A 27,675-nucleotide genomic window follows, 5' to 3' on the forward strand; every position below is an offset into this window, starting at 1 on the left:
CTTGCGAGAAGAGTACGCAATGACATTTCTTGGAAAATGTTGAGATTATATTTGGCTGTGTTCCATAACTTCGTACGTTCAAATTTCCATGAATAAGCTACTAATGTCGCTTCGAACTGTCAATGTTTTCTATAACAAATAAACGTCACACCTAAAAATGTTGAATGTTTTGTTTTATCAAACTATTCCCAACCGTCCGATATGCAAAACTACCCAAACAGGTCCACTGTTCCATTACACTTTCTCCATTAGCCTTACGAACGGACCATTTTTTAAATAACAAACAAACGTCAAAACTTCACAAAAAACTCATATTTTCAATAAATTTTTATTTAACTATGTCCTCGCTAGCTGCTATAAATCTAAACAAATATTTATTCCTAAGTAGAAGATTATTGGCACAAAACATTTTAAACAAAAACAAATGTTTTAATTCAAATATTATACCCAAGGAATCAAGTGCATTATGTTCAATGAACCAACATGCCTACTTTTCATCACATCCAAATCCAAGCAATGAAAGCAAAAGGCAAAGGAGTCTTCCCTCGTTAATGCAATTCCCAGAAATCTTATGGCCTTCATTCATAAATACTATCAGAAACTGGGTTTTAATTAATTTTATTATCCGTCCGTACTTCGACAATGAATTCAATTTAAAAGATTTTATTTATGGAACGAAGCATGCGGTTCACGTAAGTTCACAACAAAATAACTACATACAAAATAAAATAAGTGTGTTCCCTAATATTTATTATTGTTAGTTTTTAGTTTTCCTTTGACAACATTTAATTAATTTTCAAATAATATGCTTACCAAATGTTTATAACTCAATTGTCCGGGCTTATTTTACTTTTAATGTGTTTGCAGTAATCCAAAATTATGGACTCACGCCAACTTTCGTTGGAAGTAGAAATACAATATTCATACCCGTCTGCTATGATGTACAGACAACGCTGTTAAGTTCGCAATAAAAACTGAAGGTCAAAAATATAGCTAGGAGGAAGAAAGGAAGCTATTCAACAAATTTTTTGATTCGACGTTAATAAATAAAATGAGAATGAATTATAGACAAATTCAGAATTGTTCTTAGGTTATTTTGAATCGAGTGTTTGGTTAGGAAAAGGTTGCTTTTCAATAGCATTTCTCCCTTTTTCTTGAAATTCTTATACTTTCATTGTTAAAATCGTTGTTTTGTTCAAATACTAAGAATATGTTTTCATAGTCTGGCTTACACTATTTACGGTAAGTAGATCAAGTACCTAGGTCCCTACCTATTTCAAAACAAGTAAGAAGGTTAAGAAACTGAAAATACATTGTAACTTATCTGTGTAACAAAATTCTATTTGTTATTATGTCTTACGTAATAATATTAATAAGTAAAGTAGAATCAGTTTTATGAAAATGCAAGACTATTAGAAGAGTCGTTGGATACCAAAACCTGGTAATTCTCCCTTAAAGTTTCAAATTACTTGTATCTAACTACAGACGAAAAACTAGCCTTGTTCAGGATAAATTCAAATCTATCATTAAGCAGCATGTAAGTAAATATGAACATGGTTTTTGGAAATGTCGGTCTATCAATCTAAATCTAGTAGGATTCACAATTAATACAAGTTCATGTGATTTATACAGACTTTAAAAGCCTTTAGTAGAGATTTTTTGATATTTACTTATTGGAAAACAATAGGTAATGGTTAGTGAACTTTTCTCAAGAGAAATTTAAGTAACTTCTGGTGTCCCACAAGGTAGCCATTTGGGTCCCTTTTTATTCGCATTTTTATTTAATGATCTTTCGAATGATTTTTAAATTCTCATTGACTTTTAGTGTGCCAATGATATACAGAATTTTTCTCGGATTTCTAGTTTAAACGATTGTCCTTTGCTTCAGAATGATCTACGTTCTTTTGTCACTTAGTGGATTAACTAAATGGTACAAGTGTGCTTGTATGGCTTAAAATAGACCTTTCTTAAATATTATTCCAAACTATTCATTAAATAATTTTCCGTTACTAGTTGTCAAATGCTTCAAAGACTTAATTACTTACTTGAGGTGGCGCTACAGTCCGGGCGGACCTGGGCATCAACCAACATGCGTCTCCAGCCAGTTCGGTCCCTAGCTAGCTATCTCCAGTTTCGCACTCCAAGTTGGTTGAGGACTTGACCCACCTGAGTACGCCAACTGAGTCGCGGTCTTCCTCTACTGCGCCGTCCCTCGGGATTGGATTCGAAGACCTTCCGGGCTGGAGAGTTGATGTCTACATGACCTAGCCATCTAAGTCGTTGGACTTTAATTCTGTTAACTAGGTCAGCGTCGCTATAAAGCCCGTACAGTTCGTCGTTATATCTTCTCCTCCATTCTCCATCTATGCATACGGGACCAAAAATCACCCGAAGAAATTTTCTTTCGAAGCATCTTAAGATGATCTCATCTTTCTTTGAAAGGGTCCAGGCCTCAGCGCCATAATTGATAACCGGGATAATGGATGTCTTATAGATGGTGATTTTAGATGCTCAAGAGAGGACTTTACTACACAATTGACGTCTAGGTCCAAAGAAGCAGCGATTTGCAAGAGTTATTTCGTTTGATTTCAGCGCTTTTTTGATGACAGCATATAATTGGTTTTGCCCTCATTGACCACTAAACCCATCTTCATCGCTTCCATCGCAATGCTCAAAAACTCTCCACTGGCATCAAGCTTTTATCTTCCAATTATGTCAATATCTTTGGAAGATTGTGCCTTTAGTGTTGACGGTTGAGTTTTGCTAAATTCTTTCCAGAACAATATTGAAGAAGTCGCATGACAATGTATCAACTTGTCTAACCCTTTTTTTGACACTAAATGCAGACGTTCACATACTACTGCGGAGAGGATCTTATATGCATATGGGCATGCTATCTTCGGATCATATTTTGCAGGTGAGTTGGCGCATGCTCCCTACCAAGTTATCGCCTGCTGCTTTGAATAGCTCGGTAGCAATGCCGTCAGCTCCAGCAGCTTTGTTTGACTTCAGTTTAGATATGCAAAGCTATTTTCACTTCGTCGAAGTCGGTAAGGCGGAATTGTTGATCTGTGGTGCCTAGGTTGAGTGGTTCTATCTTCCTTACAGCGGAATTCGCTTCGTTATCGCCGTTATATAATTTGGAGAAGCGGAATTTCCATATTCTCAACATATACGATGTTACCCTGATCGTCGTTACAGGCCTCCCTTCGTGGCTTTTCGAACCTCATCTCCTCGATAGCGCGATTCTTATGCTCTCTTTTCAAAGGTGTTATATTTTATTTGAAATTTAATTTACATATCAATTTGGTAGTATCCAAACAAAATTCCTTACTCAGATTCATCAAATGAAACTAACTAGAACCCTCATGGAGTTGATTTTATGTACTGCAGTATTGTGCGTCCCGTTGTTGACTGTGCTGTTTGGAATTCTTCAACTGATTTTAATAAGAAGTCACTACCATTCTTATAATTCCAAGTGACTATTACTTCGAAAACATACTCATGAAGGGAGATGAAAAATGTAGGTATGTTTATTAATAACATTTTGATTTCAAGTATTGAATGTGAGAGTTCAGCTTATCTCTTGCATCTGTATGCTCCATAAATTTCCTTAAGAGCTCCTGGCAATTGATTCCTGTTATACACTATACGGACATCGTAAACTGATTTCTAAAAGTTGTAATTTATTTAATATTTTCTTTCTAATTTGGATACATCAATGTCCAAAAACTTATTTAAAAGTCGATTATTATTTAATTTGTTTGTAGTTTCGTAGATTGGTTGCTTAAATCAATAAATTATAAAAACACTTCTTACCATGGGGTACCCCCCCCCCCCCCTTTTAATAGGAGTGGAATTTTTAACGATATCAGATAGAGGAACGCTAGCTCGTTTATATCATGAACATGAGGTCAAAAGTGGATATTTTGTATTGATATTTTAACTGGGGTCATGTCATGTTTTTCAACTTACGAAAAATTAAGCTGTTCCTTTTTCAATGAAAAATTGTATTTTCTGATCTATTAAAAATTACTATACAAATCTTAATTACTATGACTTTATGAGAACTAAGAATACAAAATTAATTACTTTAAATTTTTAGACCATATCGACAAAATTGGTGAATTCTAATTTAACAGAACTTAAAAACCTTGTATCTCAAGAAGCAATTGATGAAATAAAACCAGTTATAGAAACCTTGTCCGTATCTCAGAGGAAACAACTTGAAATTAATAAAGATGATATTTACTTATCCTTTCCATATCAGGTAATTTAAAATTTCTTTTTTTTCTTCTTTCATATTATATTTTGAAGCAAATACAATACAAATTATTTTGTATGTTATTTTCTTGTTTTGTTTTTTCAAAAGGTTGGTATAATGTTCGATGAGTCAAATGAAAAAATACAAAAGCGGTTTGTTGAAATCACAATGGTATTTCATGTCTTGAAAGGCTTCAGAGAAATGCAAAATCAAGGCGAAGTACTTCCTTGGAATATGGGGTTTGTATTTTTTTAACTTTTTTTTACAAAACTGATCAAACGTTGTATTCATTTGTTACTTTTTCTATTTTGTTGTAGATCACTTCCTGAATATGAAGACAAAGTTTTCATATGCAATTATCGTTTTATAAAAGAATTTACCGCTGGAAATCAAACAGACTGGACTGTAAATGTAATTAACCATTTCAAACCTTTAGATTTGATGATTAATGAGTAAAAATATGTCTTTTATTTTTATTTGAAGAAAAAAATATTAATTTGTTAATTGTATCTGCATAATGTAAAAATATTAATATAAAATACTCTGTTAGAAAAAAGAGATAAAAAATAACATTGAAGATTTTTTTAATATTATAGTCAGAGGTCTCTGATTAATAAATAAATTAGATGAAGCAAAAGTCCGTTGAGAATAAGAACTAGGGCCTAGTGACTTTACAACTCTCAAACATTTTTGTGTACAGGTAATTTCAAGGAAAGAAGGGACCTTTTTTTTATAGTTGACGGGCAGTCAAGGGGTTATTAATACCCTTAACATGTTTAAAGTTTAAACACAGTGCGAGCTTTAGGAAAATAGGGATAGATGAAAGAGGAGATACCGATGCGCATTGGTCTTAAGGTTTTTTATATCAAAATGATAGGGAAAAACAGAGCTGGTTAAAGCATTCCACATTCTCGATGTGCGGTTAAAAAAAGAATTTCTATACTTGACAGTACGTCCGAAACTCAGCTCAAGGTAAACTGATGAGCATTCCTAAAAGTAAGAGACGTAATTGTTTCGGTTATAGTTCTATCGCCTATCATTTTCAAAGCTCTTTTTAGGATCCTGTCCAAAATACTTAAACTTGTTTTAGGGGCACCTGCCCAAATATAGGAGTTATATTCCAGTTTTGGAGGAATGAAGGAACTCTTAAAATGATTGGAGATCGTTCTCTTACAGAGACATTTGCTTCTCTTGAACACCGCCGCAAGGTCTCATGCTTTTCATTGTTTTATCGTTACTTTTATAAACAATGCTCTTTTGAAATAGCCAATTGCATTCCTCCCCTAAAACAATTCAGCCGTTATACCCGTACCCTTGAGCCCAATTTCGTACAGATATCTTGCTTTACCAGGCTCAATATTTCCCACTCATTACAATATGTAGACATTCAAAACCAATGTGCATCGGTTTCTCCTTTCTTATCCTATCCTCCTTTCCTAATTGCTCGCACTATGTTTAACCATTATAAGGGTATTTATAACCCCATTAGTGCGCGCATACTATACACAAAAAAAGTTGAGAACCAAAAAACAGCTGGGAAAACCAAGCAAAACAACCCCAAGAGAAGACTGAAAGATAATTAGCGGCTCAAAAAAAGATCCTTACAAGTCTTCAAGGAAAATAAAAAACAAACTACAGCTTTCAATAACTTCCAGAACTGTTCGTAGAAGACTTGTTGAAGCTAACTTCAACGAGGTTTAAAGTCGCCCACAATCATTTTGATTGGAGTGGGCCAGAACGAAACAAAGATAAATTTGTTCGGAAGTGATGGTGTCAGACAAACCGTTAGAAGGCTTCATTTGAAAAACTGAATCCCAAATAGATCCAGAAAACGGTCAAGAATGGTGAGGTTAATTTTCTTGGTATAGCGTTGGACCAATACATTTGATTGAAGGTAAAATGGATCAAAATATGAAGGTGAATATCATGTAGAATACGATACTGCCTTATGCAGAGGAGAACCTACCTGTTAAATGTGTCCTACAGCAGGACAACGACCCTTAGCACACATTTAAATCTACTCAAAAATATTTTAAGTATGAAAAAAGGAGACCTTCTAAACTGCGCCAACTATAGAGAATCAGTCTACTTAACATTGCTTATACAAAACCTTCTCAGCCGTAATATGTGAACATCTAAAGCCCATCGTCAACAACCTAATAGGTGGTTTGGTTGGTGTGGTTTTAGACCTGGAAAGTCCACAGTCGATCAAATATTCACATTACGGCAGATCCCGGAAAAAAACCCAAGAACACCAAATCGACACCCACCATCTTTTCATCGATTTCAAGGCCGCATATGACAGCATCTACAGTGACGAGCTGTATAGAGCCATATCTAGTTTTGGCATCCCTGCCAAACTCGTCCGTTTGTACAGGATGACCATGGAGAATTCACGCTGCTCCATAAAGGTTGGAAACAACTTAGCAGAACCTTTCGATTTCAAAAAAGGTTTTAGACAAGGCGATGCGCTGTCATATGATTTTTTTAACATCGTACTTGCAAGAATAGTGCAGAGCTCACACGCCAACACTAGAGACACTATCTTTCAAAAGTATGTCCAATTACTAGCTCAGCGTGATGTCAATGGGGCTTTTGTGAGTATTGAGGACAGGCGGCAAAAATGGGTTAAACTGTTAATGAGGCAAAACAAAGTACATGCTGTCGTCAAGAAAGAACATACAACACCGACGCCTTGGTCAAAACGTCATCATCGACAGAAGTAATTTTAAGGTAGCAGAAAACAGCACCAGCGCTGAGATCAAACGAAGAGTAACTCTTGCTAACCGCTGTTTCTTTGGGCTAAGAAAGCAATTGAGTGAAAAAGTCCTTTGTTGAAGGTCCAAAATGTCGCTATATAAGACCCTTATCATCCCGTCCTGCTATACGGTGCAGAAGTATGAACCATGACAAAAGCGGATGAAAGCACCTTTTGTAGTTTCGAGAGAAAAGTTCTTCGTGTGATCTACGGTCCCGTATGCATCGAAAGGAGTTTAGGAGATGATGAAACGACGAGCTGTACGGGCTGTACGTAGACTTAGCCAGAAGGGTAAAAGTCCAACGACTAGATGGCTGGGTCACGTAGAGCGCATGAAATCCAATGCTCCGGCCCGGAACGTTTTTAAATCCACACCCACCGGACAAAGCAGTAGAGCTGTAGAGAGTAGGGAGAGATTTAAAATGTGCGGTTGGGAAACATTTAACGAAAAATTAAACCGCACTGTGGAGGATCGTTCAACAGGAGTCGTACAAGGGCGCATTCATAAACCTAGTGACTACGTAGTCAAAATTCAACTACCTTTGTGATTGCAAAACTACACTACAAAGCTAGTCAATCTGGAACTGTCATATTATTGACAAATGCAAATATATAATAAGAAACATTTTTGATTTGATAACTTTAGCTTATCTTTTGTGTTTTTAAATTCAATACAATCAAATTAAGACACAATTTCAATGATTTATATTTGTATTTAAATACTGAACGATTTATTTCATTTTGAATTCGTGTGTCTTTAGCGAGCAGCTGATTCTGGAACGTCAAAATTAAAATCATTCTGCACTAGCTTTGTAGCCGAATTTTAAACACTACGTCGGAGGGGAAATTTCAACTACTTTTGCAGTTAGATTTAGCCAATCAGAATCCATTGTCTACGTAGCCACCAGCTTTGTGAATGCGACCAATGCCCCCAATATTTCAATTGACAGGTGCCGCTGATTATTTGGCTCAATGTTCAAGAGATATCACACTGTAATTAAAGCTAAGGGCCAGGTTACCAGATATTAAAGTAATTTTTAAATCTAAAGGGTGATTTTTTTGAGGTTAGGATTTTCCTGCATTAGTATTTGACAGATCACGCGGAATTTTAGACATGGTGTCAAAGAGAAAGATGCTCAGTATGCTTTGACATTTCATCATGAATAGACTTACTAACGAGCAACGCTTGCAAATCATTGAATTTTATTACCAAAATCAGTGTTCGGTTCGAAATGTGTTTCGCGCTTTACGTCCGATTTATGGTCTACATAATCGACCAAGTGAGCAAACAATTAATGCAATTGTGACCAAGTTTCGCACTCAGTTTACTTTATTGGACATTAAACCAACCACACGAATGCGTACAGTGCGTACAGAAGAGAATATTGTGTCTGTTTCTGAGAGTATTGCTGAAGACCGTGAAATGTCGATTCGTCGCCGTTCGCAGTAATTGGGTTTGTGTTATTCGACCACATGGAAGATTTTACGCAAAGATCTTGATGTAAAACCGTATAAAATACAGCTCGTGCAAGAACTGAAGCCGAACGATCTGCCACAACGTCGAATTTTCAGTGAATGGGCCCTAGAAAAGTTGGCAGAAAATCCGCTTTTTTATCGACAAATTTTGTTCAGCGATGAGGCTCATTTCTGGTTGAATGGCTACGTAAATAGGCAAAATTGCCGCATTTGGAGTGAAGAGCAACCAGAAGCCGTTCAAGAACTGCCCATGCATCCCGAAAAATGCACTGTTTGGTGTGGTTTGTACGCTGGTGGGATCATTGGACCGTATTTTTTCAAAGATGCTGTTGGACGCAACGTTACGGTGAATGGCGATCGCTATCGTTCAATGCTAACAAACTTTTTGTTGCCAAAAATGGAAGAACTGAACTTGGTTGACATGTGGTTTCAACAAGATGGCGCTACATGCCACACAGCTCGCGATTCTATGGCCATTTTGAGGGAAAACTTCGGAGAACAATTCATCTCAAGGAATGGACCGGTAAGTTGGCCACCAAGATCATGCGATTTGACACCTTTAGAGTATTTTTTGTGGGGCTACGTCAAGTATAAAGTCTACACAAATAAGCCAGCAACTATTCCAGCTTTGGAAGACAACATTTCCGAAGAAATTCGGGCTATTCCGGCCGAAATGCTCGAAAAAGTTACCCAAAATTGGACTTTCCGAATGGACCACCTAAGACGCAGCCGCGGTCAACATTTAAATGAAATTATCTTCAAAAAGTAAATGTCATGGACCAATCTAACGTTTCAAATAAAGAATCGATAAGATTTTGCAAGTTTTATGCGTTTTTTTTTTAAAAAAGTTCTCAAGCTCTTAAAAAATCACCGTTTATAAATAAATAAATACATTTATTTTTTTTAAATCTTTGTATGTATTTAAATGTCCACGAAATTTGTTCCCTTTTTTACAATTATGAATTTAAAATATTTTATGTTATAATTTTACTACAAATAATGGGTAAATAAAATAAGAAAATGAAGACCAAACTTCAAAAAAAAAAGTTCAAGACAATACAAAATTGAGTTTTTAAAACTCTGTTTGGTGTTTCTATTTTAGTGTCCATGGGTTCCAACTGTGGTAAAGTTTTTTTGTAAATGACATCAATTTTACTCTAAAAACAAGATTTTAATTGGCCAAATTATGGTTATTTTTTTTACTTGTGAGCTGCTGACTTATTTCATTTCATTATGTGTATTTTAGGATTAGGGACCATTTGCAAATTCCGTAACGTATTTTCGTTCTTGATATTCCTGCTGCTTATAGGTCTTAAAAGATTATATAATTCTATAGTGACAAGTTGAAATTTGTCCACAATTTTTTTTAGTTTCATTGCGAAAAAAGTGAAATGTAGAACCTAGTTGTATAATTTTCTTTGATTACAATAAAAATAGAAACAAACTAAAAATTTATTACAAAAAAAAACATGATTATTTGTGATAGTATTTTTGTTTTATTAGAAAAATAGTATTTGGCACAATATTATGAAAAACGTAAAAAAAGTTCATCTGTTAAATATGGACGCAATAATTCCCTTATACAATATTAAATAAATCAATTAAATCGGAAGGTCGAAAATAACAGGGATTATTTTCTCAAAATTTAAAGTTTTGCTGTATAAGTCATGTAATAGCGAACATAAAAAAAAGCTTAGGAACTATTTTATCTAGAAATTCAAATTGAATACAATGTTAAATTAAAGACTGTCGCTTTTTGTGGTTAGTCTTGAGCACAATTTCAAGCGACTAGCTAGAATTTATCGCATAGTTATTTTGCAATAGATTGACTTAATAAAGAAAGCAATTGTTTGACAAAGAAGAATACACAATCAAAATCTCCCAATACAAGAATTTTGTTTATGCACATGAACGTAATAATACGGCACTTAGCTAAAGGGCCTTGGTGTGATTGAAAAGAAAAATAAATGTTCTAGCAAACATCTATCTCTCTACCCGACTTGAAATCGAAAATCACTATTATAAAACCCAACTTAAATACTTATCTTTTGCTGCATCAAATGTAAAATGCATTGTATAGTAAAAAAAAAAGTAAAGACCTATAAAAACACACTTTGATACTTAAACATAAGTCCAAATTTATTTTAAAGTTCTCGAAAGTTTATTATGGACATTTGCTTTATATTTTCCACTTAGATTCATTGCTTTGGATCTTTCTATCGTACAAATATTTTGTAAATTACATCAAAATATTTAAAGTTTGTGTTGAAATTACCAACAAAGCAATGTTCCATTTGTATCTTCTTTAAAACCCGAAGAGAAAAATATATTAAATAAAATAGTTATACCTTATCGAACATAGTCTTATTATAAATTGATACTTTATTGTTTTGCTGAAAATTTGATTGAATTTAACACGCGATCTTTTTCAAAAATTTGTAACAAAATGTGTTCAATTCTATAAAGTTGAAATTATTAAAATATAAGCATAGTACAATAAATAAATGAAAATTTGTCCTAAAAGAATTTATATCACTACCTACTTGCATATAATAAAACATATTCTTTTACTTTAGTCTGGAATTCTTTTTGATCTCGTTGATATTGTTCAGCGGCTTCACTATTTAGAGGGTCGTCAAAGTTAAGAAGATCCTGAATATAAAATAGAAAAGAAAATAAGTTGATATTATTTAAGGTTATAAAAAAAGGATCTAGTACAGGGGATTTACTTAGGATCTTTCTAAATAGAATATCATTATTGGACTTACCGTGAATAGAGAGTTTAGTCCCCAAATAACATCTTTGATTTTTCGAGTGGGCGCCCATCCTAGTCCATCAATAGAATTTTGCCTTAGAAGCGATAAGCAAATGTCACCGGTAACTGATATATTTGGATGCCATAGTTTTGTAAGACATTTCACATTTGGAGGCTTTAAGCAAACACAAAAAGAACATCATTTATAATTAAGAAGTATTAAGCTGTTGTTTGTAGTTAATCGTTGTTCTAAGAGCATCAACAACTTATAAAAACAAAAACATTTCCGACTTGCACTAATGCTCTTAAAAAGTTCGAAATTTAGGAAAGAAATCTCTGAAATTGTTTCTCTCTTCAAACTAGTCTAAATTAAGGTGGAGAAGCATGAAGATTTTATTTAAAAATACCATTATTTTCAACAAAATTGTTTTCTTAAGAAACCTAAGATATCTCAGCTGACGTCTAAATGGAACCAAATATATGCCTTTAATTAGTTTAGGCTTATTTGAGTTGTATCACTTCTGTAGCATGAATCAATCCAGTTCGGGACTATAGATTCAAACAATGCAGGACTCGAATCTTAGGAATTTAACTTAAAATGTAGAGATCTGATTCGTGTTCATCCTTCTTACAGCTAAACAAATCCCTTTTCAGTAAATTGGAAATCTCAATAAGGGTGATTTTTGTATTGAAACCAAAATATAAGTTCTTATTTAATAAATTTATAGAGCACATACAAAAACAACAAATTTTAGATCAATATATGAATTCGTCACCAGAAGAAAACAAGTTTTAATACTTACTACCATATTATATTCCTCTGGGACGTTAATTATAAACTTGTAAGTGCCACCTTTCCAAAAACCTTCGTCAGGACAGATACAAAGAACAAATTCGTGGAGAATATTTGGATCGCTGAATGTGGTCCTGCATGTACTAGGTAAGGTATTTTCCATTTCTTGGATTTCTTTTACCAATAATCGATCTCTAATTGAGATTCTTTTGGTCATATCACAGCTTTCCTTGACTTCTACACTTTCTTTTTTAAGTTTTCTTGATAAAGTTATCATTTTTTTGATTAAACAACAAATTAATTATAAACAAACTTGCTACGGAAAAATCTTGAACTGTCCGTACACTGACAACTGACATATGGATAAACGAAACGTCAACGTGAAGTAACGATGTGCGTTGTACAAGATTTCCAACAAAACCACAGAGAAATAAAGTAATATAAACGCTATTGATACGAGTTTGAAACTAACTTCAATCCTTTCCCGTTTATATGCCGGACCGAAAGCTTGAAGTGGATAAAATCTAATCGCTAAACAACAAACACGGGTGCGGCGCCTCCAAATTTGACAAATCCAATGGACTTTTACCAGGCTATGCCTCCGCTTCAAATCATAAACATCATAATATCGGTTTTTGCCGAAAATCTACATCGAAAACTCAAGTTTTCCCATACATTTTTGATAAACCACAAGTTTTATATAAAACCTCTCGAATCTAGTTGCAATTCAAAGTTGAACTAAACAAACAAACCTTTCGAAAAATTAAGCGCTCAAATTAATGTAAACAAAACAGCTGCTGTCAAAACAAACATTTAATTTTGAAATAAATTTGGTCGTGGTAATAGGCCCCATACACTACACATGCCTGCATGCGCAAGCACAAAAATGCGCAAACACTCTTTCCCCATACACTACGCATGCAAACTGTACAAAATTCAGTTTTGTGTTCACCGCTGAACAGAAAACTTTAAAAAATGTCAAGCTCCGACTCCGCTGCTGCGGCAATTTTGATTGCTTTAGCCCTTGACTGAGCAAATGTAGCACACACACCACTCATGCTTGCATGCACAAGCAAGAAAATATCAAAATTTTTTGATATTGCTAATGCCGCTTGCACAAACACACAGTTCACACCATACACTGGCAGTTTGCATGCGCAAGCACTGTATGCGCATGCAGGCATGTGTAGTGTATGGGCCCTATAAGTAATATTATTTATGATATGCTTATGGATCCGTCTTCGAACTCGTCGCCACAAATATGTTCTACTACCTGGAGAAAGACTTTGCGGTCACGGTCACTCTGTTCAATCACAAAGGCTTGGAAGGAATGAAAAAGGCGATAAGTTCATTTGTGGAGGAGAATAAGTATGAAAGAAAATCTCTGGTGGAGGCTAAGTCGCAGCGGGGTAGCAAAATGTGCGCCAAAGTATTCCATAATATGGGAATCGTTGTTCCAGTGGGCTATCGCACCGTGATGTACAGTGATGCCAACATCAAGAAGATTCTTAGTGCTATGAACAAGCCAGGTGAGATCTCAAAGAAAGAAGCCAAAGAGATAGTCATGGAGTAATTGTAGCACATCATAACAGTTTCAGTGATCGGTCTGGATTAGTGTGATTTTGGTACGAATCTGGGACTAGGAATTGACCTTTTCTGCTCCGGCCATAAAGACCTACACGAAGGCGTTCAGAATCTTCTTAATCCCGGCTATAAGTTGCTCGGACGGCCACAATATATGGCGATTCTGCAGGCAAATTCGGCCAACAGAAGCTCAGTATTTTGGATTAAATTGGTTGCAAAAGAAGAAGAAAATGTATTAAATATAATGAATTTTTATTGTAACAATTTTGTTTGTTGTTGATTCTATGATAAATTTTCAACAAAGAGGATAGCAGCAGCCAAGCGAGCTTGTAGTTCTTGTTAGTTCATGCTATAAGCCCATTCCACCCCACCCCAGAACTTCAAAAAATTGAATCTTGAGATAATATACATTACCATATAGAACATCTTCACTGTGTGAAAGAAAGTACGTGGATATTTTCATTTTATCCGCATCCGAGACGGTGGGTGGTGATATACTAGGAGGTTTTTGTACGTTCGTATCGAAACGTTTTTTAAACCACTCAATGACGGGATTCAATTCGTTCTTTTGGAGCTCGTATAGATCTTTACCTTCCTGAAAATCAAATTTATAAGTACCAACATAAGGCTAAAATTTGTATCTTGCATTTCCAGATCCGTTAGTTCATTGCAGAGTATATCGAAAGTTCTGCGGCTCAGTCTCAAATGTTTTTTTTTTTCATCAATACAAAATTTGACAGCCAGTGTTAAACAAATTTAAATTTCAAATGAAAACGTATAAATATTCGGTGTGATCGATTTTCGGTTTTTCGAAAACTTTTTGCCGAAAACACGGTTTTGGGTTTGGTTTGAAAAGCCTATAAAGCAGACCCCAACGCCTGAATAGATTCATTTTCTATTTAGGTAAAGCTTTGACAGCTGACAACTGCATTACAAGTTTGATTGTTTTATTTCACAATATGTGTGTGTTATGTTGTTAAATTTATAAAAAGGAACTTCTTGCATGATATCGTAAAGTTGCTAAGAAACTTGCCAAAAGCCCGAAAAAACCATTGTGCTCCTTGAGAATTGGCAGTTTTGGTCAAGGTCATGAGGAGACCTTCTGTTTAGTACTTTAAAATTATATTTCATTCTCCATCAAAAAAAGACGTGTTCACCAAAAATATTGGATTTAAGAAACATTTATCACTCAATTGTTTCAACTTTTTTTGTTTAAAAAAAGTGTAAATCCACAAAAAATTTAATTAACATTTAGCCAAACATTTAATTTGAAACTTTCCTTTTTGAGTTTTAAAATAAATGGTACTTTTGTAAAAAAAAAGTTGCATAAGTGGGACAGATGACCCGGAAATGAGATTTTGTCAGTACAGTTGGTGTTTTTATACAAATTTAATTAAGAAACCTAAAAACCAATTTGTACAGAAAAATGGGTTTAAACCTAAAGAAAATATGTTTTAAGACAATCTGCTTTTTACTGTCGCAAATAGCCTACATAGCCTGGTTACGCTATTCAAGACATACAAGTTTTATGGAGCCATCACTTTTGATCAGGTCCTTTTTTCCATAATGAAAACTAATTTTTGGGTTTCTGAAATTATTCCAGATAGAGACCAGGATTTCAAATCGTTGTTGTATAACGTGTTAAGAAATAACTTATGTTGGTTATTGCCCATGATAAAACGCAGCTAATAAAGCCATAACAGGTTCTAATCATCTAATCTACTAATCATGGGAAATCGGTTAACTAGCTTAATTAATTTCTAACATCTTAAACTACGAATTATCTTTTGAATATGTGGCTTTAAAGTGTATTTGGGAATTAACACAAACTTAGATAATGAAACCCTTAACGGTATTTCCCTTAATAAGACAGACAATTTGAATAATTTGTTTTTACTATAAATTTAATCTTAAAAAACAGCTTGTTCTTTAGAGGCCAGTTATAGCTATCATTGACATCGATCCATAAACATTTTTGAATCGATATTTGTTTCCCTTCGATTAGAAATGAAAATTATTTACTGATCGATCGGAAATCACCCAAAGATTTGTTTTTGAGGATACAAATTTTAAATGCGTATTTGCTTTTCTCTAAAAATGTATTTTTCTATTTTTCGGACGGAAATTAATTTTTCTGAACAGCTGATACTTTTATGTTCAAAAGTATAATGAATCGTTCCACTGATTTGAGTTCCAATTTCTCATAATCCCAATGACAGATTTCTGTCAGTAAAAATTGTCGGTGGCTTTTAATCAGGAAAATTTTTTCAATGACAGAAATTTTTAATGATAGCTATAAACGACCTGTCAAAAAATTCCAATGTTTGTTTTCAATGATGAAAACCAATGATAACTATAACTGGCGCCTATCTCGAAAACGGTTAAGCATAAGAAAAAATGCTTAGAACATACATTTAGGCAAAATGTATGCTTGAAAATTTAAGCAGATGTGGTAACATCATGGAAGCTATATAAATGGAGAAAATCGGTTTAGACTTTTGGCCATCCATAACTCACAACGCAGATACGAGATTTTTGAGTCTTTTTAATTATGAGAAACTTCACGGCAGAAAAGTGGTCACACCACTTCACACCGGTCGTCTCCCTCACTGAGCGTACTACAACTTTCATACAGAATGTACTTTTAAGACTCAATTTAACTCGAGCTTAGAACTCTTCACATAAAAGACGAATACACCCAACCTCTGTTCTCTAATTCCACATGAATTTTGAACTCAATAATGAAAACAAAGTAAACGAATTTTGTCTGTCATTTAATGAATTGAAATTAATTTTAAATTAACCGAAAGAATGAAAAAACAAATTTGACGAACGAAACATCATCGTGTAAAAGCTAAAAGGGAATTCATCATCCACATTTCAACAGAAACCCCATTCAGTGCTTTACGATTCTTAATTAGGAGTGTGAGATGCACTCACTTGTCAGCTGACTATCCATCACTCACGATTTTAGTAAATAACCAAATATCAAAATGAAAATGTGAGATTTTGGTTGTTCTGTTTGCGAAAAAATATTCTCTTAAAAAATGTACATGTTGGACACTAAAATAGCTATAATGGATAACAAAGAAAGTTCAAATTTGCTGCAACATTCTGAAAACTTAAGTCTATCCGACTTAGAACTACCCGAGATAGAGCACCAAAGAAAGCGAAAAGTAAGAAGGTAAGACTGGCTGCTAGCCACTGGTACTGGCGCAATTCTAGTTGGTTTCCCATTGTGTTTATTAACGTCCTTTTGTTTTTATTTATAGAAAAACAAGACCAAAACTACCAACGGGAAGACAAAGGATCGAATCGACAACCTATGGCCATCGAAATATCATCCTACTGGGAACTGTGTTCTTCATTACATCGTGTTGGTTGCTAATCCTCTCCTACACTATGTCAGTAATCCACATAGAGAATCAGCGATTACAAAGTGAAATTAAAAAAGGTAAGCAAAAATATTAATTAACTTAAATTTGTGGTCAATGATGATAATTATTAAAATTGAAAAGTTATTACAAAACAGTTCGAGTCATTTTGAACAATACCCCTCATAATGTTTAAGAAATACATACATACAATCCGTCGCGACCAGTGCGCAGAACCCATTTCAAATGGCAGTCGATACAATAGAAGCCCATGTTATAGAAGGTTTTTTTTTTCTTCACTTATAGACTTTAGATATATCGGTTTAGTTAGTGGTCTAGAATATTTATCTTATCGAACCGAAAAATGGAATCAGGCTTACAAATAAGTCTGCCCATTAAAACGGGAGCTAAAAAAATACGAAAGCGACGAGAACTTGATGCCTTAGTTTCATACTCAATCGCCAGAAGGTATTTTATTGTTGAGGTATATAAATTTCAATATTTTCAATGTGAGTGTTATAGAAATAACATAAGCAAACCGCTGAACCCCAAAGGAAAACATTCTCTTGAGAAACTGATTAGAACGTCCACGGACGATCAGGAAGATTGTAACTTGGTATAATTTATTTCAATATATTCATAATACTTCTTCATTATTTAGTTTAAAATTTTACATGAAATTTTGCAGGAAACAAATTATAAAAGAGTGGAAACTTGCCACGTGAGAAATTCAAATGTTCCAATTCGGATCTGTGCGCCACTGATTGTAGTTATTGTTATTATAATCTCGTTCGGTTTCGTACATTGGTTGTATTTCGATTTAAGGCAACAGTTCGTCGAGTACCGCCAAAAAATTGAAGAAGGTTAGCGATAAATATTTTTTTGTTTACTAAACTTAAATAATAATAATTTTTGTTGTATGGATCCAAAAGTGCAAACGAATCACATTACTGAAATTTTATATTAAAGCCTTGTTTGTCATGACGGGAAGTATTCTTTTTGGTTTATTAATAAAATGTGTTACACCGGTAAACATATAAAGAAAGATTTGACTAACACTTTTCATAAAAAAAATGTTTATAAATATTCAGAGACACAAAACAAAAAGCGAAGCAATTTAGGAATTTTCCTAAGAGATGAAGCAATTTAATGTTTATATAGTGCGTTTCAAGTTTTATTTTGTTGTTTTAACGTTTAATATAAAATGTATGAACAAAATTTGCTGAATATAGAAAAGACGTGAGCCGAATTTCATAAGAACCTCTTAAGAACATTCCAACCAATATTTGTTTGATAAATAATGTGAATTTAATTTTATAATATTATTTCAACTAGTGAAGAAAAAATCTATTTTTTTGGTTCTTCGCAATCTCCCAACATTTTCTCGTTCATTTAAGACATTCTTAATTTCGGAGATGGTTTAACTATGCAGTCGCTGATTCTGTGATACAGAGTGTTTTTTAAACGCTCCTATTACTATTTCAATTTGAAGGTTTTGATGTAGATCGCTATTTCTTATTAAGATATTAAGATTTAGTTTTCTTTGTACAGCCCCTTAGTTGCATACCATAAGTCCAAACTAAATACTTGCTTTTGTAACATTAGTTTGTTCTGGATAGATAAGTTAAATTTAACTACTACATTCTTCTGTAAATCCAGTTTTGTTCTTTTCTTTTTATTGTGTTTCTTCCATTTAAGCTTTGCAAACAATGTTATTCCAGCTTTTGTATTCTTTATAGAAATTAAAACTTTATTCATGATTTTGTTTGTAAAGTTTATATGCGTCGTTTCAATTAGTTTGACACTCAATTTTTGAGTCCAAATACTTACTTTATCTGAATATCGCACCAGTATTGCAGTATCATCAGTAAAGGTGGCCATGATGGCGTTGATATCGAATGGAATATCACCTACATAAAAGATACAAGATTTGTCATAGAACGTTTAACTGAGGTAACACATGCTACTATTGAATTTAGTTCCCAGTAATTTTGGTCATACCTTACTCGAAAGAGTCGCGTCGTAACATAAGTTTTCAATATTTCGTAGTACTGTAAGGGATGTTCTTATGAGTAGTTTGGAGTGAAGTCCAAAGTGCCAAGGCTTGAGAAACATTTTAGAATATAGCCGACCATAATTGTTCTTCTTAAAGTGCCTTCTCCACCACATCCATAATTCGATGAACTTGGTCTACGGTGTAAAGCTATTTTTAAAATCCAAACTGATTGTTCGGAATTAAGGCTTTTTTCTTCTATTATTTTGCTGATCCTTTTAAGTAGCATAATCTCGACTTCAAAATAAACAAATAAAAAGAGGCTGTGATGCAACCCACACTGATAACTTCCCATCCCGTCTGTCGATTTGGCGTGCTTAAAAGTTTGTAGGTTTTCATGATGGGTTAAAAAATTTGTTAGTTGAATTGTTCTTAAAAAATTTAAAACTACCAACAATATTTTTCATATAAGGAAATAGTTTAGTTTGAAAATCTAGTTTTGTTAAATAGATTTTTAGTGGAAAAAAAATTGTTACTAATTTACGTAGCATTTCTTAAATTTTTACAAATTGGATGAATGACATTAATTTGAGAGATATCAAGAACCGAACATCAATTTTTGCCAAATTTGCGTACTATTTCTTGTAGATTTTATTTTTTTATGCAAAAACGAACATAAAAAAGTTTGAAGACAATATTTTTAATTTTTGAAAAGCTGTTTGAGTCGAAAGTAAATTTTTACCAAGTTTTAGTATTGTTTTTCTTGTTAGGTTTTTATTTTTTGTAAAAAAACTGTCAATAGTATTTTTCTCAAAATTTTACTGAATGATAACAACAATATATTTAAAAAAAAAAGTAATTTAAAGCCAATATCTTAAATTTTTGAGAAGATATTTGAGCCAAAAATCAAAATTTACCAACTTTTATTAGTTTTTTTTATTTTTTGTAAGAAAACTGTCAAATCGATTTTCTCGAGATTTTTCCGAATGTTGAAATTTCTTATAAGTTACAATAAGTTGGAAGCCATAACATCAAGTTTTTGAAAAGATTAATTTTTTTTTAGGATTGTTATTTTTATTTTTCGTTCCAAAAAATTGTTTCGGAGATAAAATTCGTAAAATTTTCGAGGTGACAAATTTTTTTTTTTCAGTTTTTTTTTGATTTATAAAAAAACCGTTAATTGTTTTTTTTTTTCAAAAGGATATACTTATTTGGTATCACGTAACAATATATTATATAAAATTTAATTTAAGTCTAGCATTTTTGGTTCGTAAGATATTTAGGGTTAGGTTAGGTTATAGTGGCTGTCCAAATTGGAAACGGACACAGTTAAGCCAGTTTAATGGCCCATTGTGATACCACATGAATCTTGAGGCTTCCTCCTAAGCTCAATGGAACCAGCTAGAGTCCCTTACGAAACGTGAGCAGGCTGATTATACTGATATGATTTAGATCGTTAAAGAAGAATTCTCCTAGGTAATTCTTGCGTTTTCGAGCTAGAGCAGAGAAGATGAAGAACCGTTTCTTCCTCTTCCTCGTCCATACAGCTTCTGCAAAAGTCATTTGAGAATACGCCTAGTTTCGTGGCATGCTTTCCTATTAGACAGTGTCCGGTTAGGACACCTATTATCGAGCTTATATGCGATCTGTTTAGAGAGAGCAAGCACCTTGAACGTTTTATATCCAGTGTTGGCCAGATGTTTTTTGTGGCTTGACACGTGGAGTTGTTGTTCCACCTGGTGCCTGCCCTCCTCGCAGCGTCTTGCAGTAGCAACAGTTTACAAGTAGCGATTGGTATGCCAGTACTTGCCAAACGTGGTAGGATGGGCTGTACTGTACCGTTCCTGGCGAGTTCATCTGCCTTACAGTTACCTGGAATGTCTCTATGGCCCGGCACCCAGCAAAGGTGAATATTAAACTGTTGCGCCATCTCCATTAGAGATGATCGACAGTTATGGACTGTTATAGAGTTTGTAGAGACAGAGTCCAGAAATTTGATAGCGGCCTGGCTGTCAGAGAAAATATGGATATCAGATGTTGATATCACGTTTTCTTTGAGCCAAGACAAGACTTCTTTAATCGCCAAAAGTTCTGCCTGGAACACGCTACAATGATTGGGAAGGCGGAATGAGAGACTTAATTTCAGTCGTTCAGAGTACACACAACCGCCAACCCCTTCTTTGGTTTTTGAGCCATCTGTGTAAAAGTGGATTGACTCATCCTCCAAGAATGTCCTATCCTCCCAAAAAGATCTTGTAGGTATAAAAATCTGGAAGTTCCTGACGAATTGTAGTTGGGGGATGGTGTAGTCTGTGTGCTTTGGAATTGATTCTAAGTACCTTAGAATTACGGAGTGGCCAATGTTGTTGTTAGTCCACTGCGACGAAGCATTGAGGCGAATAGCAGAGCTTGCAGCTATTTGTTTACTAAATATGTCAAGAGGTGTAAGGTAGAGCAGGGTGTCCAGTGCCGCAGACGGGGTCGTGCGAAGCGATCCACCGATTTACCTTTACAGTAGGCATGTTGAGACGAAGACAGAAGTCTTGTATCGATACGTGCCCTTAAATGGATATCAATCAATCTTTCCAGGGTCTTAAGAAGGAATGATTATAGACTTATAGGTCGTAGATCTTTAGGATTGACTTGTGAGCATTTACCTGCTTTAGGTATAAAAACAACTTTAACTTCTCTCCATGCCGAGGGAACATGGACCAGGTAAAGACAGCTGGTAAAAATTGCCTCAAGGATTGGTGCAATTATATCAGAAGCCTTTTGTAATTCCACTGGTATTATACCATCTGGTCCTGCAGCTTTAAATGGTTTGAAGCTGTTGAGAGCCCATTGTAGCTTATCTTTTGTGATTAGACCTTGTGGATATGTTGAATTTGAACTTGCTATTTTTATGGTCTTCCGATAGTACTTGTATCGCGAAAAGCCCTTAAATCGGGACTTTCTTTTGCTGACCAAGCATCTTTAACTATTTATTTGTTTGGGAATTGTGAAAAAGCTTTTATCTACAATAATTCAACATAGAAATGATTTTGATTTCGTAAGAGTGGTCTTTTCTTAAAGATAGACACGAGGGCCCTTTAATTCGAATGATCACTTATTCAATTTAAGCTAATGATGATCTACATAATCATGGGGTCTTCATCGAGTTTTGTTATGTAGGTTATTTTCCTATCTTGGAAGTCACTACGGGAGTAACAGTAAGCGCATACAGTCTTCAAAAGACAGTCTTGAATAACTTACACAAATCCTAATTCGAATCAGCGTCATCAGTTAAAGTAAGATAATTGCATACACAGAACCACACATTATAACAAACACGTAAGCAGATTGCCGGTCTGCCGGTCGTATTCAAGTCTTATCTTATGTAATACTTAGACCACATTCTTTTTGAAAATTATTGTGGGGAACTACCATTGGTAATAATTATGTGGGATACCACAATTGGTAAAAAACAATTCAATTAAACAAACAACTCACAGATTGGTACATTTTCATATATTTAATATATAAAAGATATAATATAATATATTTATCTTATAAGTCGTGAAGATATGGCTTATGGCCATCTACCAGACTGACGTTTTCGAAACCGAATACATTTTGTTTTACAAAAAGGAGTAATAAGTTACATTGGTAACAATATTTCTCTTATATATTTTTTTGTAAATCTTCTTCGATTATAAGTTTTCTATATTTAAGAGCAGCAATAGAGTCCCTACCTTCTTCTCCATTTAATAACATGAGGATTTCAGTTTTATCGAGGTTGTGTTTATTGAAGTAGATGATTTTAAGACTGGACACCCCGCAATAAAGTAAAAGGTATCTTTCCGTGCTTTCATATTCAAAAGGCTACATAGTATAGGCAGATCAGGCTAAGTAATTCTTCCCTTGCTTTAAGAATATTGCTAATTTTATCGTTGGGGTTGTTATTTATCAGATACGATCTATTTTGCCAGTTAAAATTTAAACGACTAGTAGTTCCTGAACATCGACGATCCAAGCTTCAGACTCATATTTTCCATACAGTATTTTTTCAAATTGTTCCAAAATCATTTTGAATTTTTGACTCTAATAGAGCGGGTTGTACATTCATTGTTATTTCAAGATCAATACCGCATATTGAAGCAAGGCTCTCCCACTCTTCTAGTATAAATCCTTTTGCCTGGATAATTGTTTTAAGAATGATTTTTTGAGTTCTGCTGTCCGCCATATACTTTACCATTATCAGAGAAGGAGTTCCTGATTCTAGCATATAGTTCGGAGAGTTTCGTGGCAATCTGAAAGCTCTTTTTGTCTTCGAAGGAAGAATAGACCCATACAGTAAAATTGACATTGGTGTAGAGCGAAATCTTGCCTTTCATAATCGTAATCTTGTTAGAACCAAATATGAATACTTTTACGATCCATTACAAAACATTAATAAATCACGCATTGTTAAACAAAACTGTTTAAAGGAAATCTTAATTATCATTTATTTTGTATTTTCTTTAAGGTTTATTATAATTATATCTTTGACATTGAATATAAAATTTAAAAAAATAAACAATTTCATCCTTAAATATTATTAAGATTATAATCTCCTATTTTTTGTGCAGTTTCTGTGATAAGCCAAAATCTTCCTGAAGAAATGCAAAAATGGCATGAGAAGTCATCTTTTTTGGAGAAAAACCAAAGTATAATTTACGAAAAACTTAATGAAATACAAATAGCTATAGAAAGCTTAAAAACAAATTTCACGAAGTATGCTGCACGAGCAGACAGTCGAAATGAATATTCCAAAGATGATAAGTTTGTTGCCGATCTCGGTGCAAAACTTGAAGCTGTTGCCAGTGATATGGAAATAATAAAAGATCATTTTACCACTGTCCAAAAGAATCAATCCATCTTACAAGAAGACATCGATAAATTAGGGGTATGTACGACAATGGAACATATACTTTAGAATTTATTTAATTTTTGTTTTTATATTAAAGGTACGTTTCAATGACATATCCAACCATATCCCAGAAAAGAGTAAAGATGAAGACGTGTGCTTGCAAAAAGTTCAAAGCCTTCAAACACGATATGAGAATGAAATTAAGAGTGTAACTGCAAATATAAGTATTGTCAATGATACACTTACTCAAAAATCAGGCATAATAAGCGATGAACTTTTAGTGCATAAGGTATATTTACTTAATCTTATAGAAAAACAAAATATACAAATATTATTTTTGTTTGTTAAAATTTAGACAAAGATAGATGACTTGATGGACAAAACTGCAAACATTACCTCACATGTTAGTTCGATAAAAAATGATTGGACCAAATACAAACAGCAAATTGTTGATTGTGATGCCAAAGTTGAGAATTTTGAAAACTCCGTAAGTACATTTCATTTTAGTTTAGTTCAAGGGAGTTAGCTAAAATTTCAAAACTGTTTTATTTTAGATGTCTCAAATTGTTAATAAAACGAATATTTTGGAAAAATCTATTCAAGAAGTTCGTTTAAATTGTTCTCTTAGCGATGGATTGGGTCGAAATTGCATCAATTTGACCGATACAACCCCGCAAGTAATAATATAAATAATTAAACAAAATTATATTCTATAATGAATTTCATTCTTCTAATGTGGTGTTCTAGATCAATAAAACTAATGGATTGAACGTGAAATAAGTTAAATCACAAGTATGTATGGGTATATAAAAAATACAAATTTCTCATTTTTGTATGTGTTTTTTTTCTTCTTTTCAGGAAAATTTATCAAATTACAAAAACTTTAAATTAAGTTTTGAGTAAATTCGTTTCGTAGAATAATTTTTCCAGTGAAATTTTCAAATTGTTCATTCAAAAATTGAGCTTGAAAATAACGACATTTTTGATAGAAATTTCTTGTTTGTTATTGCAAATAATTGAATTAATAATTGTTCATTTCACAATTTGTACATACATGTTTTATTTATCACAATAAATAGTTTTAGTATTTCTCTTTAGAATTTTGTTTTAATGATAGACTCTTACAACAAATTATGAGTTCCTTTGGATGCAGAACTAAGAATGTATATTAGTTCTGTTTTAAAATATTGCCGTCATGTAAGACTACTACAACAAATGTAAGTATTTAAAAAAAATATTTTTATTTATTTTAATAGAAGGAATAATCATGGCTTACAAAATAATCTCATTTAAAGAAATATGCATATATATATGTATGTGTTTGTGCAACAAGAAAAATAAAACTGGCCGCTCGATTTTGTGTTAGTTTTGTATTTTGAAATTTTCAGTCGCAGGGGTGGATAGCCACTTATTCCATTGAGTATCTTATTCCAGTCGCAGGAGCTTAGAGCCACAAATCCATTGAGTACAAGGCTACAAAATAATTGTGTACTCTCTTTATAAAATGTGCATTTTTTAAAAACCCATAAAGGATTAAGCAAATAGACTAAGGAAGCAGTTTGAAAAGTTTAAGGTTTTTTGATTTATATGCTGATTTATTATTATAGTCAGTTTTTAAAGCAGAAATAAAATTATATGAAACAGGAAGTGCAGGCGAAAATTCTCTTTACATAGAAACTAATCTTGAATTGTGATTATTCTGATTGTATGTGTTGCAAATCGAACACTCCAAAAAATTTAATTTTTGCAACGAAGAATGTACCTGAAGAAACAATTTATTTAAAAAAATTTAAATGCCATTTGATTTCTCAAAAAAACTTAATATTTCAAAATTTGTTTTCAAAAAGTGTTAGAGCGTTTTTTTAGTTACTTTTTTATATATAACATTTTTTGATTATAGTTTAAAAATATTAATTGTAGTATGCAGATATTCAGAACTTATTAATATATTTTTTTTATCGTAAAAAAATGATGACCCATGTTCAAAACATCGAATTTTTCAAAACAGGTCTTTACTTCTTGAGAAAACTTAAAATAAAAATCACAGTTTTATGGAGGAATACAAACACATTTTTTGTATTCAAAAAAGCCAAATTAAGAAAAAAAAAATGGAAAAAATTAAAAAATATGCATCCGTTAGTTTTAAGAAAATTCGAATTTAATTTTTTAGCAAAAAATGTGTGTATGGACTTCTATTATTTTTAGTCTTGAAAAGAAACGCCTAACGTGAATTGGCCTTAGACCTTAATTTCCAAATGTGAAGTCAATCTATGCAATGGTTTGGGCTCTATGGGGGAGGACAGGCAGGCAGGAAGACACAGAACGGAATCGGGGACCCACTTCTTTCGACTTGTTTACCATGGTAATGTCATGTTTGATTAAGATCTCGAGTTCGAATGTTTGCGAATGCAATTTTTGTAGTTCCTTTAGTAGATGTCGCAAGTAACAATAACACAACTAATTTCAAATTACTTCCTAAGGGTCTGTTCATGTTTTTTGAGTTTCGTAATTTTCCTACCAACTTTACATTGAAAAAAAATCAAGTTCGCGGCTTGAGAATGTTTCTTTTATTAGTGTTTTTTTTTAATATATTATTTTTATTAACTTCCCATAGGAAGTTATTGTAATGGGTCCGATTTGTCAAATTGAAATTTTTGACATTTCTCGACGTTTCAAGGTCCCTAGAGTCGAAATAAAGGATTTTTAGAAAGATGTCTGTGCGTGCGTGTGTACGTACGTCCGTACGTTCGTGATGTTTTTTTTCGTCCTTCATAGCTCAAGAACCAGAAGAGATATCGATTTCAAATAAATTTTGTTATACAGATAATAAGGCAGAAAGATGCAGAAAGGGCTCTCAAGACAATTACGTGGGCGGTTTTTTTACCATAGCAGTTTGAAAAATTTTTGTTAACCCTAAATATCTTACGAACCAACAACGCTAGAGACTTCAATTAAATTTTATATAATAAACTGTAATGTGATACCAATTAAATATATTTTTTGGAAAAATTCCATGTAACGGTTTTTTTTATAAATCGAAAAAACTGAAAAAAAAAATTTGTCACCTCCAAAATTTTAAGACTAAAATATGGTTTCATCTCCAAAACAATTTTGTGCAATGAAGAATAATGTTTTTGACATATGGTAAAATTTTGAGAAAAATCGAATTGACAGTTTTTTTACAAAAAATAAAAACCGAAACAAAATTAATAAAAGTTGGTAAAAATTGATTTTCGACTCAAATATCTTTTCAAAACTTTGAGATATTAGCTTTAATTTACTTCTATCTTTCAAAAATATTGTTGTCAACATTCAGTAACATTTTGAACAAAATCGAATTGACAGTTTTTGTAAAAAAAATTAAAAACATAAAAAAAAATAAACAAAAGATGGTAAAAATTGATTTTCGACTCAAATATCTTTTCAAAAATTTGAAATATTGGCTTCTTTTTCTGGGGTGAACAGTAAGATTTATCGCCGTCCTCAACTAAAAATAAATTAGATGGCTAAACAGTCTATAGAGATCCAGAGCTTAGTGATTTACAATTATTGTCAACCATTCCTGTGTGCAAGCAATTTCAGGGATGAATGACTAACTTGTGAAATCACTTTTCATGACAAGAATTGCTCTTGGAGGGTTTGACAATCTCTCGCTACTCCTCCTCAACTACTCGCATGAATAAGCATCTTTTTTGAAAAGGGTTTTCGTAATATTTAATATAAAAATGGCCAAAAATTAGTTATACTTTTTAAAGCAATTGTGTTCCAAACAAATTTGTTCAAGCTGCGG

The 27,675-nt window shown here is 33.2% G+C and overlaps 3 protein-coding genes across 4 annotated transcripts; 2 read left to right on the forward strand and 1 right to left on the reverse strand.

The window, feature by feature from the left end:
- Nucleotides 1-264: 264 nt before the first annotated feature.
- On the forward strand, nucleotides 265-4,816 carry LOC129950042 (m-AAA protease-interacting protein 1, mitochondrial). Its single transcript, XM_056061816.1, has 4 exons — nucleotides 265-692; nucleotides 4,106-4,270; nucleotides 4,373-4,503; nucleotides 4,582-4,816. The coding sequence occupies exons 1-4, from the start codon at nucleotides 339-341 to the stop codon at nucleotides 4,718-4,720; spliced, it is 789 nt and encodes a 262-aa protein (XP_055917791.1). The 5' UTR covers nucleotides 265-338; the 3' UTR covers nucleotides 4,721-4,816.
- Nucleotides 4,817-10,857: 6,041 nt separating this feature from the next.
- LOC129950030 (NEDD8-conjugating enzyme UBE2F-like) lies at nucleotides 10,858-12,405 on the reverse strand. Its single transcript, XM_056061795.1, has 3 exons — nucleotides 12,057-12,405; nucleotides 11,267-11,428; nucleotides 10,858-11,150 (listed from the first exon to the last, which is right to left on the reverse strand). Exons 1-3 carry the CDS (start codon nucleotides 12,321-12,323, stop codon nucleotides 11,034-11,036), a joined length of 546 nt encoding a protein of 181 aa, XP_055917770.1. The 5' UTR covers nucleotides 12,324-12,405; the 3' UTR covers nucleotides 10,858-11,033.
- A 4,022-nt stretch (nucleotides 12,406-16,427) lies between these two features.
- On the forward strand, nucleotides 16,428-24,934 carry LOC129952259 (uncharacterized). Of its 2 annotated transcripts, XM_056064762.1 has the most exons (9): nucleotides 17,267-17,472; nucleotides 17,527-17,620; nucleotides 17,693-17,867; nucleotides 23,605-23,921; nucleotides 23,983-24,174; nucleotides 24,241-24,372; nucleotides 24,440-24,562; nucleotides 24,633-24,677; nucleotides 24,744-24,934. In XM_056064762.1, the coding sequence occupies exons 1-8, from the start codon at nucleotides 17,369-17,371 to the stop codon at nucleotides 24,663-24,665; spliced, it is 1,170 nt and encodes a 389-aa protein (XP_055920737.1). In that variant the 5' UTR covers nucleotides 17,267-17,368; the 3' UTR covers nucleotides 24,666-24,677; nucleotides 24,744-24,934. The 2 variants fall into 2 exon arrangements, with proteins under 2 accessions (XP_055920738.1, XP_055920737.1); XM_056064763.1 differs by lacking the exons at nucleotides 17,267-17,472; nucleotides 17,527-17,620; nucleotides 17,693-17,867 and adding exons at nucleotides 16,428-16,814; nucleotides 16,903-17,084.
- Nucleotides 24,935-27,675: the final 2,741 nt, after the last annotated feature.

Source organism: Eupeodes corollae, chromosome 3 (assembly GCF_945859685.1).
Source record: "Eupeodes corollae chromosome 3, idEupCoro1.1, whole genome shotgun sequence".
NCBI classification, from domain to species: Eukaryota; Metazoa; Arthropoda; class Insecta; order Diptera; family Syrphidae; genus Eupeodes; species Eupeodes corollae.

Bases quoted from the DNA above. Each gene is read 5' to 3' on its own strand.
- LOC129952259 (XM_056064762.1), top strand. From the start codon at position 17,369: ATGGAATCAGGCTTACAAATAAGTCTGCCCATTAAAACGGGAGCTAAA. The intron at 23,922-23,982 runs GTATGTACGACA...TTTATATTAAAG, and splicing joins AAGACATCGATAAATTAGGG to GTACGTTTCAATGACATATC. The intron at 24,373-24,439 runs GTAAGTACATTT...GTTTTATTTTAG, and splicing joins TTGAGAATTTTGAAAACTCC to ATGTCTCAAATTGTTAATAA.
- LOC129950030 (XM_056061795.1), bottom strand. From the start codon at position 12,323: ATGATAACTTTATCAAGAAAACTTAAAAAAGAAAGTGTAGAAGTCAAG. The intron at 11,429-12,056 runs GTAAGTATTAAA...GTTTGCTTAAAG, and splicing joins CAGAGGAATATAATATGGTA to CCTCCAAATGTGAAATGTCT. The intron at 11,151-11,266 runs GTAAGTCCAATA...TTTTATATTCAG, and splicing joins GACTAAACTCTCTATTCACG to GATCTTCTTAACTTTGACGA.
- LOC129950042 (XM_056061816.1), top strand. From the start codon at position 339: ATGTCCTCGCTAGCTGCTATAAATCTAAACAAATATTTATTCCTAAGT. The intron at 4,271-4,372 runs GTAATTTAAAAT...TTTTTTCAAAAG, and splicing joins ACTTATCCTTTCCATATCAG to GTTGGTATAATGTTCGATGA. The intron at 4,504-4,581 runs GTTTGTATTTTT...ATTTTGTTGTAG, and splicing joins GTACTTCCTTGGAATATGGG to ATCACTTCCTGAATATGAAG.